The sequence below is a fragment of the Geotrypetes seraphini genome, chromosome 3 (assembly GCF_902459505.1).
Source record: "Geotrypetes seraphini chromosome 3, aGeoSer1.1, whole genome shotgun sequence".
NCBI classification, from domain to species: domain Eukaryota; kingdom Metazoa; phylum Chordata; class Amphibia; order Gymnophiona; family Dermophiidae; genus Geotrypetes; species Geotrypetes seraphini.
The window spans coordinates 74,074,694-74,092,075 of NC_047086.1; the positions used below are offsets into that span (position 1 = coordinate 74,074,694).

The window sequence follows — 17,382 nt, forward strand, 5'->3', positions numbered from 1 at the left end:
AATGCTGGGGCTATTCTCCCTGGAAAAGCGGAGACTATTCTCCCTGGACTATTCTCCCTGGAAAAGCGGAGACTTAGAGGAGACATGATAGAAACCTTCAAAATCCTGAAGGGCATAGAGAAGGTAGACAGGGACAGATTCTTCAGACTGTGGGGAACCACAAGTACAAGGGGGCACTCGGAGAAATTGAAAGGGGACATGTTTAGAACAAACGCTAGGAAGTTCTTTTTTACCCAGAGGGTGATGGACACATGGAACACGCTTCCGGAGGTTGTGATAGGCCAGAGCACGCTACAGGGGTTCAAGGAAGGTTTAGATACGTTCCTAAAGGATAAGGGGATTGAGGGGTATAGATAGAAGTAGAGGTAGGTTATAGGAATAGTCAGGGACCACTTCACAGGTCATAGGCCTGATAGGCCGCCGCGGGAGCGGACCACTGGGCGCGATGGACCTCTGGTCTGACCCAGTGGAGGCAACTTCTTATGTTTGGCAGTATTACACAGGAATGTACACAAGGGGGAAAAGATGATATGAAAGGGAAGATAGAAAATAAATCAGATTATGTATAAAAGCCCTATAGATTTATGGTAATATAAGAGAATACATATGAACAATGATAATGGTTTTACCACAACCTTAAACATTTTGTACCATGATTGAAGTTAATGGATTTAGCTCATGCTTTTCCAGTAGTGAGACAAGTTATATACAAAAACAACAGGAATTTTCCTGTCTCCAGATAGGCAAGACACACATGTAACTTATAGAATGCTATTAGTTATGCACGCTCTTGCAACATTTAGGGCTCCTTTAACAAAGGCCTTTTAGGGCCTTAACGTGTGGAATAGCACGCGCTAAATTGCCCCGTGCGCTAGCCGCTACTGCCTCCTCTTGAGCAAGCGGTAGTTTTTTGAGTAGCACGTGCTAATCCGGTGTTTGCGCTAACAATGCTAGCGCACCTTAGACATGCTCAATAAAGCTGGCAAACTCAATAAAATTGGCAAACTGAACATTGCTCAATGTAAAACACTGATGCAGGGTGCTTACAATACAAAATAAGGCCCTAAGACTCATCTACTCATTGAAAAAATATGACCACATCACAGAAGCATACCATAACTCACACTGGCTCCCAATACAAGCAAGAGTACACTTCAAATTCTACTGCCTACTATTCAAGACTATTAATGGAGAAAGCCCAACCTACTGGAACAACCGACTAACTCAATCCACCTCAACCAGGCACAGGAGAACCCATTCACTATTCACACACCCACCATCCCAAAATGTCAAACGAAGAAAACTATATGACAACCTAATAGCCACCATAGCAGTCAAACTGGACAGACAAATCACCAATCTGCTATCCTCGACCACAGACTACAAAATCTTCAAGAAAGAAACTAAAACCCTACTCTTCAAAAAATACATAAAACCTTTTTAAACAATCAGTTCCTACCCAAACCCCACCTAACCATTCTATACCCATAACAAACCCCACATAAGAACATAAGAAACGCCTTCACTGGATCAGACCAAGGTCCATCTAGTCCGGCGATCCGCACACGCGGAGGCCCATTTAGGTGCTCCTTTTTGGAGACCCGGTTTTCCCGTATCCCTCAATATGATCTGCAAGAAGGTGTGCATCCAACATGCGTTTGAAACCCAGCACAGTATTTTCTATACCCATAACAAATCTAAAATGCTTCTAATTACCCAAGTATCACCTTAAGGTCTCGACAACTCTTATGTAATTCTTATGTAACTCTTACGACAATTCTTATGTTAGGTTATAATTCTTGTAACCTCCTGACAACTCTTATGTAATCCGCCTTGAACCGCAAGAATAGAAATCACTAATGTAATGTAATTATAGTATTCTATAAAGAACCTGGGTGCCTAGATGGCATTACAGATAGCCTCTTACGTCATGGCATTGGCATGCCTAAAAGGAGGTGCTCACATACGAGATATAGAAATGCTCTGTAAATAACTAGATTGAAATCACAAGCCGTGTCAGTGGAACTCGAGCCTGGGTTCCCCGGTTCTCAGCTTGCTGCTCCTAACCATAGAACGCTTGTCCTGGTGAGCTAGCAACTCTTTTCAACCACTTTCATAAGCTTAAACTATAGACTATATAATATAACATATTTGGCCTCACTTTCTAAGGTTTTTCATTTTTTTTCCTTGGAATTGCTGCTGTCAATATGATAAAGCCTTTCCCAAATATACTTTCTTTTTTTCAAAGCCCACCTTTCTGAGATTGAACATAAGAACATAAGAACTGCCATCTCCGGATCAGACCCATGGTCCATCGAGTCCGGCGATCCGCACACGCGGAGGCCCAGTCAGGTATACACCTGATGTAGTTTTAGTCACCCATATCCCTCTATGCCTCTCGTAAGGAGATGTGCATCTAATTTGCCTTTGAATCCTAGCACAGTGGATTCCTTAATAACCTCCTTTGGGAGAGCATTCCAGGCGTCTACCACTCGCTGTGTAAAGCAGAACTTCCTGGCATTTGTCCTGGACTTGTCCCCCCTTAGCTTCAAACCATGTCCTCTTGTCAACTCATCACCCTCTTCCCTCTGTTCATCACCCTAGCCAGCAATTTAACCATCCCCTGCTAGCTGTAACTCCTACCTTGGCATCCTGTTTTTTTTCTGTATTAAGTATGAGCTCATTCAAGCAGGAACTGTCTCCTTCATGATCGTGTACAGAACTGTGTACGCCTGTAGTACTCTAGAAAAAGTAGTAGTAAATTGTAACATTAACATGCCTATTATGCAAGTACATTTTAGAATACTGGCATTTAGGAGCATCACTGAAGATGTCAGTGGCAACACTAAGGACTCCTTTTACAAAGGTGAACGAGCGTTTTTAGCGCACGCATCGGATTAGCGTGTGCTAGAGCGTGCACTACCCGAAAAACTACCGCCTGCTCAAGAGGAGGCGGTAGTGGCTAGTGTGCGGGCCATTTTAGCGCGCATTAAGGCCCTAACGCACCTTTGTAAAAGGAGCCTTAAAAGGGGATATACCTTGAGACAGCAGTTATTGCAAAACATGGTTCATGACCATGTCGCCTAGAGCTTGTATAGGTATGTGTGATGCACAAATGGAAGAAATAAATAAATAAAATAAAATAAATGTTGGTTATGCTACCCCCGACCCGATTGCGATTAATTCTAAGTTTTTTTATTCTTTGATATACTGTTTATCAAGCAGATACTTAAATGGTTTACAATGGAAAATGGCTATAAATTAAAATTAAAATATATCAAATACAGGTATATATATATATATTATATATAATAAAACCCTAGCTGCACATGCGCACTCTTACCTGCGTGATCTGTGATCCGTAGTCCATGGCCGGCAGGAGTGTGCATGCGCGCATAGATCGCTTCCTCTCTCTGTGAACACCAGGACTGGCCGGCAGCGCTGGACTCCCTGCTCTCCACCTCTCAAGCTGCGGTGTCGGCTCCTCTCACGAGCCTGCACAAGTGTCAGAGAAGGCTTTCGACGCTGGCGTGGATCGTGAGAGGAGCCGCCGCCGGCACTTTTAAACTTTAAAAAAACCTTCGGCCGCAGAGGGCCAGCCCGCGGGAAGGGAAGGGGGGACATAAAAGAACAGGACTCCAGCTACAGGAACGCAGGCTAGACTGCGGGAAGGGAAGGGGGAGGGGCCGAATGGAGCAGGCCAGATCGCGTTAAGAGAAGGGAGGGGCCGAACGGAGCAGGACAGCTCGCGTTAAGAGAAGGGAGGGGCCGAACGGAGCAGGACAGCTCGCGGTATGAGAAGGGAATGGGGGGTGGGGGAAAATGCTGCTACTGCTTCACAGGGACCTGGAGGGGAAGGGAAATACCGCTGCTGCTTCTGCAAAGGAAAGTGTGGGGGGGGGAGAGAAGGGAATGGGGGGTGGGGGAAAATGCTGCTACTGCTTCACAGGGACCTGGAGGGGAAGGGAAATACTGCTGCTGCTTCTGCAAAGGAAATTGAAGGGGGGAGAGAAGGGAATGGGGAGTGGGGAAAAATGCTGCTACTGCTTCACAGGGACCTGGAGGGGAAGGGAAATACCGCTGTTGCTTCTGCAAAGGAAAGTGTGGGGGGGGAAGAAGGGAAATGCTATTACTGCTGCACAGGGAAATGGGATGAACATGCTGCTGCACAGGGAAAAGAAGGGAAATAATGACAGACAGACAACGGGAGGGAGGGAGACAGAAAGAAAGGAAGAAAGACACAGGGGCAGGGAGAGGGACAGAAAGACAGACAGAGAAAGGGGGCCATGGAGAGAGAGAGACACAGCTGGTGGGAGAGAGACAGAAAGATAGACAGACATATATTCTAGCACCCGTTAATGTAACAGGCTTAATGACTAGTATATATATATATATACTAGTATATATATATACTAGTATATATTTGGTATATATATATAGATATATAGATATATACTGTATTTGGTATATATATATATATATATATATATATATATATATACCAAATACAGTATCTATCTATCTATATATATATAAAAGAAAAAAATATACAAAAGGGATACATGACACACTGACATACTGGAAACAAAAGGGAAGGAGGTATGAGGTAAGTTAATAAATACATTGAAATAGAAAATAAAAAATAAAGGGAGGAATAAAAGGAGAGGGCAAAAGTACAATGGGGTAGGACTCGCTTCAAGAGAAGTGTTTTTGGAGAGGTTCATGGAGGAGTTACATGGATTCTATTTGAAGGAGATTGGGTCAGAGGTCGTAGGCATCTTTGAAACAAAAGGTCTTAAGTTTGGGGATGAATTTTTCCAAAGAGTTTTCTAAACCCACCTGTCTACCACCCCAATAGCCTTTATGGATGCAGGTGTCCCTTATTATGACAGTATAGTAGGTTTTGGTGGCCTCACACTTTCCACCATTAATGTAGAGAGTGTTATTGAAAAGAGTCTTCTTATTTTTCAATTTAAGTGAAAATATATTTGTGAAGTTATTTATTAAAGAAAACAATTTATTGATTGAATGTCTACATCTAATAAGACCAATGACGATCTGATACATAAATTCCCATCAGCAGTGAAATGTTTGGAGCCAAGGTAGGTGGCATTGTCGAGGTCTCAGAAGATTGAATTTATATTTTAACAGCATAAGATTTATTCATAGATGAATTTTCTATACCCTATAGTTACCTTCAGATGTGAAAAAAAGAGTAAATTTAATATGTATGTTCATGGATTTTTGCAAGAGCTGATAGAAATTTAACATTGCATTTTTTTTTTTTTTGAATTTTGTTTAGCACAATGCCCAGCAAATGAAATACGCACAGAATCATCTGGTGTGATACTGAGTCCAGGATATCCCGGCAACTATCTCAATTCACAGACCTGCTCTTGGAGCGTCAAAGTTGAACCAAGCTATAATATCTCTATCTTTGTTGAAACATTTCAAAGTGAAAAGCAATTTGATGAACTGGAAATATTTGATGGTAAGATAACACACAAACTATATATAAAAAGTTTTTTTAAAAAAAATAATAGTTGTTTTTTTTTCTAAGTTTTCCAGACTTACTCCTGATTTCAAATTCTCCTCCTCTCTGCCCCGCACTTTTTAGTCTCATCCTCACTCCACTCGTTTCTAAATTTTGTCCTTGCAAAACTGAAATGTTTTAAAATAGGAAGCATTGGGAGTGTTGCCAGTGTCTGTTTTTAACTTTGGTTGTGATGACATGAAAAAGGAGGGATCCAAAGTACACTCCGACACACAGGAAGAAAAGGGCACCAAGAGACTTCAAGACATAAAGGAAGCTCAGTTTATTAGGACCCGACATGGACCGTATTTTGGCAAATATGCCTGCAAAGTGGGGGGGGGGGGGTCATTGGTCAATCCACTGAGCATAAATTACACCTTGTCGAAAATTGGTTGTAACAAAGACTATGACATTGAAGATATGACGCCAAAGGAGCAGAGGCAAATTGTCGATGCCGTTCAATAAAATGAGCTGCAGAAGAAAAACAGCCTACCTCACCCTCCTGTGAGGCATCTCTCGTAACCTTAGTGCACACAGCTGCTAGTCACATCCCACTGATGCCCTCTTCTGGTAAAAGGGGAACAGCCGGCTGCCGAGCATACAGACGCTGCCGGTGTGAGCCTGCAGTAGAGTAAGGCAAGCTGTTTTGCCGCTGCTCGTTTGGAGAAGCAGCAGTAGTTGGGGTGGCAGCGGGAAGGAGGTGGGGAAGTGCAGCTTGGATGCACAGCAATGCAAAACTGCTGTGCAGAGAGGTAAAAAGAGGTACATAGCCACACAGCTGCACACCATAGAGGGAACATTGTTTTTGTTGTACGCCACCTTTAGTGAATTCCTTCAAAAAGGCAGTAAGTAAATCCTAATAAATAAATATGTTCTCCTAGGCTTCCGTGGCTGGCATCATGATTGTTGCTGTTTTCCGGGTCTTGCCGCATCTGGGTAGGTAGAACCGATGTTTCAGCCATCATGCTGTGACTTTATTCAGGGTATACTGTGAGGCCTGCAGTTTTTCTTTATATATGGTGAGTCCACTGACCTGATTGAGAACAGGGAGGATCGTTAGTCATGAATTTGAATTTTGGCAGGAAAATTTGTTGGTCACAAATTTGAAATGTGGCTGGAAAGTATGTTGGTCTCAGTTTTGAATTTTGGCGGGAAAGTTAGTTGGTAACACAAATTTGAATTTTGGCAGGAACGTCCTTTGGACACAATTTAAAATTCTGGTGGGGAAGTCTGTGGTCACATTTATTTTTAAATTATGTCAGAAAAAAAGGGGTGGAAACTTAGCTGGAGGGAGAAGGCATTTGTCCTTGGTCCCTGTCCTTTAAAAAAAAAAATAATAGTAATTATGGAAGTGTTTATTGAAACCATCCTTTTTTGTGCTGAAGGACTGGGGCTGATGACAAAGTCCTTTTCCCTCCAGTTAAAAGTTTCCACCCCAATTTCAATTTTAGGACCTCTTGTAGTAGCTAAGGAATTCAATTTTAGGCCCTCTTGTAGTAGCTAAGGAATTCAAATGATCTCCTAATAATACATTTCACAAGTAATTTTTTGCATTGTTTTTATCATGCACTGCAAGACTACTTCTAGTGGTCAGACAACTCCATTTTAGAAGAAGAATAAGACTCACTCTTACCTCCATCATCCGTTGGATACCTTGGTATGAATCATGAGCTAAGGTGTTTGTTGTTGGGAGAGGAGGTTCTTCAGACATTCTTGATCATGTTGGAATGAAGTCTACTTATATGAAAGAATGACACCTAGCAGTAGTACTGCACAATTACCATTTTGAGCTTGGTACAACCTTGGGCTTCAAGACTATCAGGGAAACCCCTGGGGAAATCCTGATGGGGTCAAGGGATAGAAATGGACTGAAGTCTAAAGTGCGGGTATGCGCTGGGTGAATTGACATGGTGGTGGGAATACCTCTCTTTGGTTTTCTACTGTCAAATTGGGGCAACACTACCCTAGACTGTTGGTAGTGCAGCTGTACTTAATCCTGGCTCTTCAGGTGGTGGTAACTGCAATCATGCTATCAGCAATTATGACAGCATGCTAACTATCACAGCTAGCAACTCTTCCATTCCACTCCCTGGGTTTCACTACATAGAGTGGAGGAGTGGCCTAGTGGTTAGAACAACTGCCTCAGTATCCTGAAGTTATGAGTTCAATTCCCACAGTATCTCCTTGTGACTTCTGGCAAGTCACTTAACACTTCATTGCCCCAGGTATAAAATAAGTACCTGTCTAAAATATGTAAACTACTTTGATTGTAACCACACAGACAAGTATGGTGTGTCAGAAGAATGCTTGGGAACCCAGAGAGCGAAATAGGCAACCAAACAGGAGCTGGGATTGTCTTTGTATACCGTATTTTCTCGCATATAACGCGCGCGTTATACGTGGTTTTTACGAACCGCGCATACCCTTGCGTGTTATACGCGTGAGCGCGTTGTACAAATTTTTTTTTACATAGTTTCCCCCCCCCCCGACGCCCGATTCATCAACCGGAAGGAGCACTCGCACTCCCACCCCAAAGGACCGCTCGCACCCCCACCCGAAGGACCTCTCGCACCCCCACAGCCTCCACCCCTCCCCCATGGAGAAGCTGTCTACCTTGTTTCCGGATGCCAGTCCAGCTGCTTCCTCTGCCGGCGGTCCTGCCCCTTCTCAGAGCCCTGTGCTGCGCTGCTTTCTCTTCCGGCGGTCCCGCCCTTTCTCTGACATCAGAGAAAGGGCGGGACCGCCGGAAGAGGAAGCAGCGCAGCAGGGCTCAGAGAAGGGGTGGGACCGCCGGCAGAGGAAACAGCTGGGCTCGCTGGCATCCAAAAATAAGGTAAACAGCTTCTCCATGGGGGAGGGGGGAGGCTGTAGGGGTGCGAGCGGTCCTTCGGGTGGGGGTGCGAGCGGTCCTTCGGGTGGGGGTGCAAGCGTTCCTTCCGGGTGATGAATCGAGCTTCAGGGGGGGGCATCAGACTTTCAGGATGGGGACAGGACTTCAAGGGGGGACAGGACTTCAAGGGGGGACAGGACTTCAAGGGGGACAGGACTTCAAGGGGGGACAGGACTTCAAGGGGGACAGGCAGACCTTCAAGGGGGGACAGGACTTCAAGGGGGGACAGGACTTCAAGGGGGACAGGCAGACCTTCAAGGGGGGACAGGACTTAAAGGGGGACAGGCAGACCTTCAAGGGGGGACAGGCAGATCTTCAAGGGGGGACAGGCAGACCTTCAAGGGTGGACAGGACTTCAAGGGGGGACAGAACGTCAAGGGGGGACAGGACTTCAAGGGGGGACAGGCAGACCTTCAAGGGGGGACAGGACTTAAAGGGGGATAGGCAGACCTTCAAGGGGGGACAGGACTTAAAGGGGGACAGGCAGACCTTCAAGGGGGGACAGGACTTCAAGGGGGGACAGGACTTAAAGGGGGACAGGCAGACCTTCAAGGGGGGACAGGCAGAACTTCAAGGGGGATAGGCAGACCGAAGGGGGTGAAAAAGCTATAAAATAAACCCACTAGCGTGTCAATGTGTTGAGAGGAAGAGGTGGTCTGGGAAATTCTGCTGAGAAAACTCCGGGTCCATTTCCACCCCCCAGTTACCCTAGTCCACTCCACTCAACTGGTTCACACACTGAGTGGGTCTTTGGGTGTTGTTCCTGGGATCTCTTTCAGTGGTTTGTCAGTATCTCCTTGTGGTCCAAGGAAGGAAACTTTGTTAACCTTAGCATTGACCTTCAGAATATATTTGTAACAGTGCTGCTTGTGTGGCATTACCGTAGGCTATGTAGTGATGGAAAGAAAAAAAACAGACCTTTGCACATTTTTGCACTAGGTATATGGTATAGGTATATAGGTATAGGTATTCCTGCACAGCTAAGTCCTTGTGAAGTTACGGTACCTTGTTCTTTCTGTATTTGACATCTAGCAAGGTCTCTGTTTGGAATGAAAGATTTATGTTATGGTAAAAGCAGATAGCGTTGCTGGTTTTAAAAAGGTTTGGACAAATTCCTGGAGGAAAAGTCCATAGTCTTTTATTAAGACATGGGGGAAGCGTCTGCTTGCCCTGGATCGGTAGCATGGAATGTTGTTATTCTTTGGGTTTTGACCAGGTATTTAGTGACCTGGATTGGCTACCATGAGAATGGGCTACTGGGCATGATGGACCATTGGACTGACCCAGTTAGGATATTCTTATGTTCTCATCTGTAGGGGCCTTTGTTTTCACTTCTTATTTTAATGTATCTTTTTCTGGGAACTTATCAGTGTTTTTTAGAATGGGAACAAAAATGGACATAGGAGAACTCACGCACCATTCACACACCCTCCAACCAAAAACGTCAAAAGAAAAAAAACTGTTCATTCTTATAAACAACCGTATAACTTTTAATCTAGAGTTAGTGAGTATGAATTCAGCAACAAGAACAGAAATCACATGTTCATTCTTATAAACTATAACATTAACCGGTAGATCAAACGAAGTATCGAGGACAAAATAATCTAAATACAGTTACCGTAGTTACGGTAAAGTTGTACGGTAAATAAACAAAGTTTACAGGTTTATTCAGTCATCATCATCACAGTCATCTGAATCCTTGAATCCATCAAAATCTGAATTGTCATCATCATCATTAAATAAAGTGAGCACAGCCTGCAGACGATCCTTGTTTATTTCTGAAGTGATATCGTCATCGTCATCGTCATCATCGCTGATATCCGTGATGTTGCCTCCTTCCGCTGCACTGGTAGTAGCCATAGTGTCATTGGTTTCATAAACAATGCCCGCTTTTCTAAATCCGTTTCGAACGGTATCTGGTGTTATTTTGTCCCATGCTGAAGCCACCCACTTGCAGACTTCTGTGAAAGTTGCCCGCTTCAGCCGCCCCGCAGGTGTGTACTCGTGCGTGCCGCTCTGCATCCACTGCTCCCACTCCTTTCTAACAAAAGTCTTGAATGGATGATTCACTGCGATGTCAAGTGGCTGCAGCTTACACGTCAGGCCTCCAGGTATCACAGCGATGTGGGCACGAGTAGAATTAATGTAGGCCTGAACATTTTTTTCTTTGTGGGCAGCCATGGCATCAAAAATTAACAAGGATTTTTTTTGCAAAGAATCCACCCTTGCCCTAAAGCATTTATCTACCCACAATCTCATTACGTCGCAGTCCATCCATCCCTTCTTGTTGCAGTGCACAACCACACTGGTGGGCAGCTTTTCACGGGGCATAGTGACCCTTTTGAAAATGAGCATGGGCTTTAACTTAACCCCGCTAGCTGAGCAACCAAGAACTACTGTAAAACACGTTCTTTCATGCCCAGTTGTGGTGATGGCAACAGATTTAGTACCTGTGGGGGCTATGGTTCTTGTCGCTGGAATGTCGAATGCCATTGGAATTTCATCCATGTTGATGACGTCCTTTGCAGTGATGCCAAGTTCAGATATTTCTTTGGCGACAAAGTCACGGAAATCAATCAATTTTTGCTGCCAGTCATCCGGAAGTCGCTGGCCAACAGTTGTTCTCATTCGAACTGGTAGTCCGTTCCTTTTCATAAATTTTGAGATCCATGTGAAGCCAGCTTTGAAGTCGGGTATTCCTCTTCTATTTGCAAGTAGTTTTGCCTTCATCTGAATCGCAACAGTAGAGACTGATTGATTTTGCTCCCTTCTCTCCAGAATCCATTGCTTCAAGTCATCCTCCAGCTGAGGCCATTTTGGTTTGGCCCCACGACGTGCCCGTTTTCGCGGATTGCATTTCTCCAGTTCCTTCTTATCTTTTCTCCATTCACGCACCGATGTTTCTCCAACATTGAACTCTCTCGCTGTGGCCCGGTTGCCTATTTCCTCAGCTTTCGCAACGACTTTAAGCTTAAAGTCCGCTGTATATGACTTTCGTCTCATTCCTTCCATTATGGCGGTAAATTTAAATTTAATTGATAAACTCTACTACCGGGTAGATAAATGCAGAATACCAATCTGAAGAGATCAAATTACTGAAATGTGGGCTCTACATGCAGCATTAATCTTTTATAGGCTTACCCAAAGGCTGAGATGCTGTTGTAAAGGCAAAATTGTATTTACTGGGCAAATTACAAGGCCAGATAGAGGGGGGGACAAAGCCACATTGTCAAAAGCACACCGTGACAAAGGCCCGCCTTGGTGACAGATCAAAAGCGCGCCCTGACAACTCGGCGCAGAAAACTGAGCGGCAAGCATGCTCAGACCATCTTCTTTGTCTGTAGATGGTTTGCGCATGCTTACAGAGCGGCAAGCAGGACAGGGCGGCGAAACGAGCAGGCGGGACCAGAGGAGACTCGGGGCAGGGCTGGAAACGAGCAGGCGGGACCAGAGGAGACTGGGGCAGGGCTGGAAACGAGCATTCGGGACCAGAGGAGACTCGGGGCAGGGCTGGAAACGAGCAGGCGGGACCAGAGGAGACTCGGGGCAGGGCTGGAAACGAGCAGGCGGGACCAGAGGAGACTGGGGCAGGGCTGGAAACGAGCATTCGGGACCAGAGGAGACTCGGGGCAGGGCTGGAAACGAGCAGGCGGGACCAGAGGAGACTGGGGCAGAGCTGGAAACGAGCATTCGGGACCAGACGAGACTCGGGGCAGGGCTGGAAACGAGCAGGCGGGACCAGAGGAGACTCGGGGCGGGCGAAAGGAGAGTCGGGCGGTGACGGGAGAGTCGGGGCGGCATGCGCGGTATACGGCTGTGTGCGGTATATCAAAATTTCTGTACATAAATTTGTGGTTTTCGCGCGCTATACCCTTGTGCGCGTTTTACACGGGTGCGCGGTATCTACGTGAAAATATGGTAATTGTTTGGCAAAACCTCACTTGAGTTATGATTCTGGAGACAGTACTTCCAAAAGGATATAAACCATGTGGAGTAGGTCCAGTGGCTACTAAAATAATCAAAGGTTTTCATCATAAAAGCATATGGGGTTATACTTATATATTTAAACATGTACACCCTGGAAGAAAGGAGGGAAAAGAGATATGATAGACCCATCTATATACTATTGAATGATCTTTCAATGCTAAGGAAGCTCTAGAGAAAAGAGGTCATGGAAAGATGAATTATTTAGAAGTATTCTAGAGAAATAATTTTGCATAGTGGAGGTGGTGGATACAAGGAGAAAATCAGATTTTTTTTTTTTTTTTTTTAATATGGGACAACCACAGAGGATCTCTACGGAAAGAGAAAGTGACTACAAAGCTGAACCAGAGACATTTATTAGTAAATGGCTAGATCATTTAATCTTTATCTACCACCATATCCTGTGTCATTGCCTCCATGTCTTTTGTGATGCCTGCAGAGTCCACTTTAGGAAGAATCATTTATATCTGAATATATCTGTATAGAAAATTGCCTCACAATAAAGAACAGCTTAATCCAATTTTAATGTTTCAATAACTTGATAGAATTTTCCCAGACAAATCTTACATCACTGATGGATGAATACATAATTATTTAAATCATTTCTATCTCACTTTATCCATATTCTTCTTGATGGGTTAAGATAAATGTACAATTAATGCAAGGCATAAAACATAGACATGGCTAAAAGACAATGGAGGCGACATTCAGCCCACAGTAGTGAGCATTTTTTAAACACTGAGTGCCACAGGCTGAATTAGACAGGGATGTTCCATGCTGGGCTTAATCTAGGTATCAGCACTGAATATCTGGATATCTGTGGCTGCTGTAAGTTATTTAGGTTCATAAAAGAAGCACAATGAGCCTCCAAAATTCTTCAAAATTGCCTAGCTATCCAATTTTGGAGGCTCATTGGTTTCTTGTATGCATTTACATTTTTTAATACTTTGGAATCCCTCTCTTTTGCTTGTTCGTAAGCTATCCAGGTCCAGCTGATATTCACTACAGGTACCCAGAGAATCATCCGGGCAAGTAAACTTGGCTTTGTGGCCTACTTACCTGAATAGTTATCTGGGCGCAGGCAATGAATATTGGCAATACCTCTCTACCCGGGCTCCGCTGTTCCCTCTACGCTGAGCTGGAGTCCTCCAACAGCATTGTCGCCGGTAGGGAGTGGTTGCTAATATTTGGGGTTTTGCCAGGTACTAGTGACCCAGATTAGCCACCATGAAGACGAGCTACTGGGCTAAATGGACCATTGGTCTGACCCAGTACGGCTAGTCTTATGTTCTTATTTATCATTTCTATAGTGCTGAAAGGCATGCACAGGTGGTGGTGCCTTAATAATGTGTTTTCAATGCCTAGAGAGAGGTAAGTTCCCTGGAGTGCTGCAGTGTTTTCTTGTATACTTCTCCCTCCGTATTCACGGTGTCAGCAATCGTGGTTTCGATTATGTGCAGTTTTTAGCTAGCTGGCTCCTTCCCCCAAAAAAATTACATCAGCTTGCAAAGAGAAATCGCTGATTCCAAGTGTTTATAGATAAAATCGCTGATTCCCGGCACTTTCTTCACCGCATTTTGCCTCTCCTTCAGAAACAGGCTATGTTATTCGTGGTTTCACCATATTCGTGATGTTTTTTTAAATAGAAAACTGTGAATAACATATGAAAAAGTTATTTGCGATTTTTCTATATTCACGGGTCTGTTAATCCCCTATCACAGTGAATACTGAGGGAGAAGTATACTACAGAATTGAAATTGTGATAGTGAAACATCACCCCCCCCAAAAAAAAAAACCCCAAAACTGACAAGACTATAGATCAGTGTATCGCAAACTGTGTGCCGCACGAGATTTCAAGTGTGCTGCGAGATGCTGGAGAGGAGGAGAGGCACCAGCGTCGGCTGATTGCCTACAGGACGTGACTCTCGCGGCAGTTAGCCGCCACTGGCGCCTCTTCTCCTCCCTGGTGTCTCTCCTCCTCTCCACACCTCTTCTTTTGTAACACTCTCCACTGGCTTCTCTCCTGTCTGGACGGCCTCTGCGCATAGGCGGATGTTAGTGTGATGACTTCATGCACGTGTGTGATGTCACCAGTTACTTCTGGGTTCCCTCAAGCCGCAGCTGCCAGTTTAATGTGCCGCGGCTCATAAAGTTTGCGAGATGCTGCTATAGACGGAAGACTCTTGTTCAGCTTAGAGGGAACAGTACACCTGGCTCTGCTTCCAAATTGCCTCACTATTAACCAGAAAGTGCTGCGACAGTCAGAGCAGATATCCAATGGCATTCTCTGGTTAAGTGCAACTGAATGTCTTCTCCCAATCTAGTCAGCAACATTAACCAGATGGGAGCCTTTTCTGCTTGCTTAAAACCATGCTGATAGGAAAGCCAATACGGCTAAAATTCCAGCATCACAATTAAATGCCCAAGAAAACAAAAATGTTTCTAGTTTCCTTTGGAAAAGCAAGAAATGTCATCATATCCTTTGTATTAAGTAGTGAAGAATTTCAAATGATAGGAGCTGCAAGTGAAAAGGTTTTTTTTTTTTGTTTTTTTTTTTTTTTAGGGACTATATAGTTGACAAAGATTACAATTCTTTCTATTTTTGGATTAATTTAAAGGCTCTTCAGGGCAGAATCCTTTGCTAGTGGCATTGAGTGGAAATCACACTGGACAACTAAATTTCACAAGCAAAAGTAATCAACTATTTCTTCGTTGGTCAACAGATCATGCCACCAATAAGAAGGGATTCAAGATACGTTATTCAGGTTAGTATAGCTAGTGCCCTAAATAATAAAAATCTCTAATATGCTGTATAATGTATGCATGTGTATGGGGAAATATTCAAAGGGACTTCTACACTTAGCAACGGTTCATAGACAACGGCGCGAAAGACAAAGGCGCGCCCAGACAATTGAGTGCAGCGCAGAGGTGCACGCCGCTCAAAATTACTGTTTTTAGGGGCTCCGATGGGGGTTTTTGTTGGGGAACCTCCCCCCCTTTACTTAATAGACATCGCGCCGGCGTTATGGGGGGTTTGGGGGGTTGTAACCCTCCACATTTTACTGTAAACTTAACTTTTTCCCTAAAAACAGGGAAAAAGTGAAGTTTTCAGTAAAATGTGGGGGGTTACAACAACCCCCCACACCCCCCACAACGCGGCGCGATGTCTATTAAGTAAAGTGGGGGGGTTCCCCCCCACATCCCCCCGTCAGAGCCCTAAAAACATTGATTTTGAGTGGTGCGCGCCTCCGCGCTGCGCTCAATTGTCTGGGCGCGCCTTTGTCCCGGCGCGCTTTTGACCTGACACCCTTAGCAACAGCCACTGATCATACAACTCCTTTAACTCTGAATTCTCAGTATTAATATATGGATAGTGGCATTGAAAAGGACTATTTTAAAATATAAATTTAAGGGGAACTTCAATAAAGGTTACCCAAATTTTGGGGGGGTTGCTAAAATGCAGATCGCCGAGTATAAATTCTATGATTGAAGTCTACAAAATCCTGAGTGGAGTAGAATGGGTACAAGTGGATTGATTTTTCACTCTATCAAAAATTACAAAGACTAGAGGACACTCGATGAAGTTACAGGGAAATACTTTTAAAACCAAAAGGAGGAAATATTTTTTCACTCAGAGAATAGTTAAGCTATGGAACACATTGCCAGAAGTTGTGGCAAGAGTAGATAACGTAGCTGGTTTTAAAAAAGGTTTGGACAAGTTCTTGGAGGAAAAGTCTATAGTCTGTTATTGAGAAAGACATGGGGGAAGCCACTGCTCACCCTGCATGGAATATTGCTACAACTTAGGTTTTGGCCAGGTACTAGTGACCTGGATTAGCCATCGTGAGAACGGGCTACTGGGCTTGATGGACCATTGGTCTGACCCAGTAAGGCTATTCTTATGTTCTTAACATCAACTGAGCAGCCACTTTCATTAGAGAATGGACTCTAAATCAGCATTCACGTTTTGTGCTATCATCCCATATGAAAAGCAGGCGTACATGATAGCGCATAAATATTGCACAGAAATTTAGTAATCTATAAAGTATTGGCCTAATTCTATAAATGGTGCTATAAATTGTGCATGGAAATTGGGCTGCATGCCCAATTTCTATATGCAATTTAACTGAATAACAAGCAAATTAGCACTGATAATTGGGTGCTAATGATCAATTATCAGAACTAATTACCATCAATTACATTTTATGCACATATTTTTAGGCACTGAGATCCACACGCAAATGTTATGTGTGGTTTCAAAAAGGAAGTGTGACCATGGGAGGCTTATGGGTGGATTGAGGGGTGCTCCTTCCTAATTTAGGCATGGGGATTTACATCATGGTTTACTTGGTGTAAATATTTATACCTAAAGGTAGGCATTGTATAAATGACACCTAACTTTGAGTTCTATTTATAGAATAGCCCCTAGTTCCAGATTCTCTATAGGGAACTGATATCGGCGGCCACCTAAATAGCGGCTGTCGATTGTGTGTCATTCACGCAATGGCGCCCTATAGAGAATTGCCAGGGTTTTCCAGGCCTGCATTTCCAGCACCTATCTTTGTCATGAATTATGCCTACGTAAGTGCTTTAGGCCGTCTAATGCCACCTTCAGCATTAGCCAAACCCACAGTGGTGTTAGGCAACCTAAAGTACCTACGGAGGTGCGATTCCGGCGCCAATTTTTTAGGCACTGGTAGGCGCCTTGAAACTCAGTTAAAAGTGTTGTTTAAACGTTTTTTACTGAGCTTGGGTGCTTAACAAATCAGCGCCGATTCGAGAATCCAGGCCCTAATGCATTGTGTAGTTGGCACAGATTTTTTGGTGTTATTTATAGAATTATCTAAGTTTGTGACCCCATCCATGCTTTACCCCCTTGTAGTTATATGATATGCGGCAAAATGTCTATTCACAAAAAGTACGTCCAAAATATATTTTTTCAAAAATCGTCTATCTGTACATCCAGGCATTTGAT

General features: G+C 44.0%; 1 protein-coding gene across 1 annotated transcript in view; it reads left to right on the forward strand.

Moving 5' to 3' along the window:
* CSMD1 (CUB and Sushi multiple domains 1) overlaps window positions 1-17,382 on the forward strand; it is a 2,397,241-nt gene that overhangs the window by 2,072,855 nt on the left and 307,004 nt on the right. The window contains exons 47-48 of the mRNA XM_033936341.1: window positions 5,303-5,491; window positions 15,026-15,172. Of these exons, the coding sequence (XP_033792232.1) occupies window positions 5,303-5,491; window positions 15,026-15,172 (336 nt within the window). The remainder of the gene's footprint in view (window positions 1-5,302; window positions 5,492-15,025; window positions 15,173-17,382) is intronic.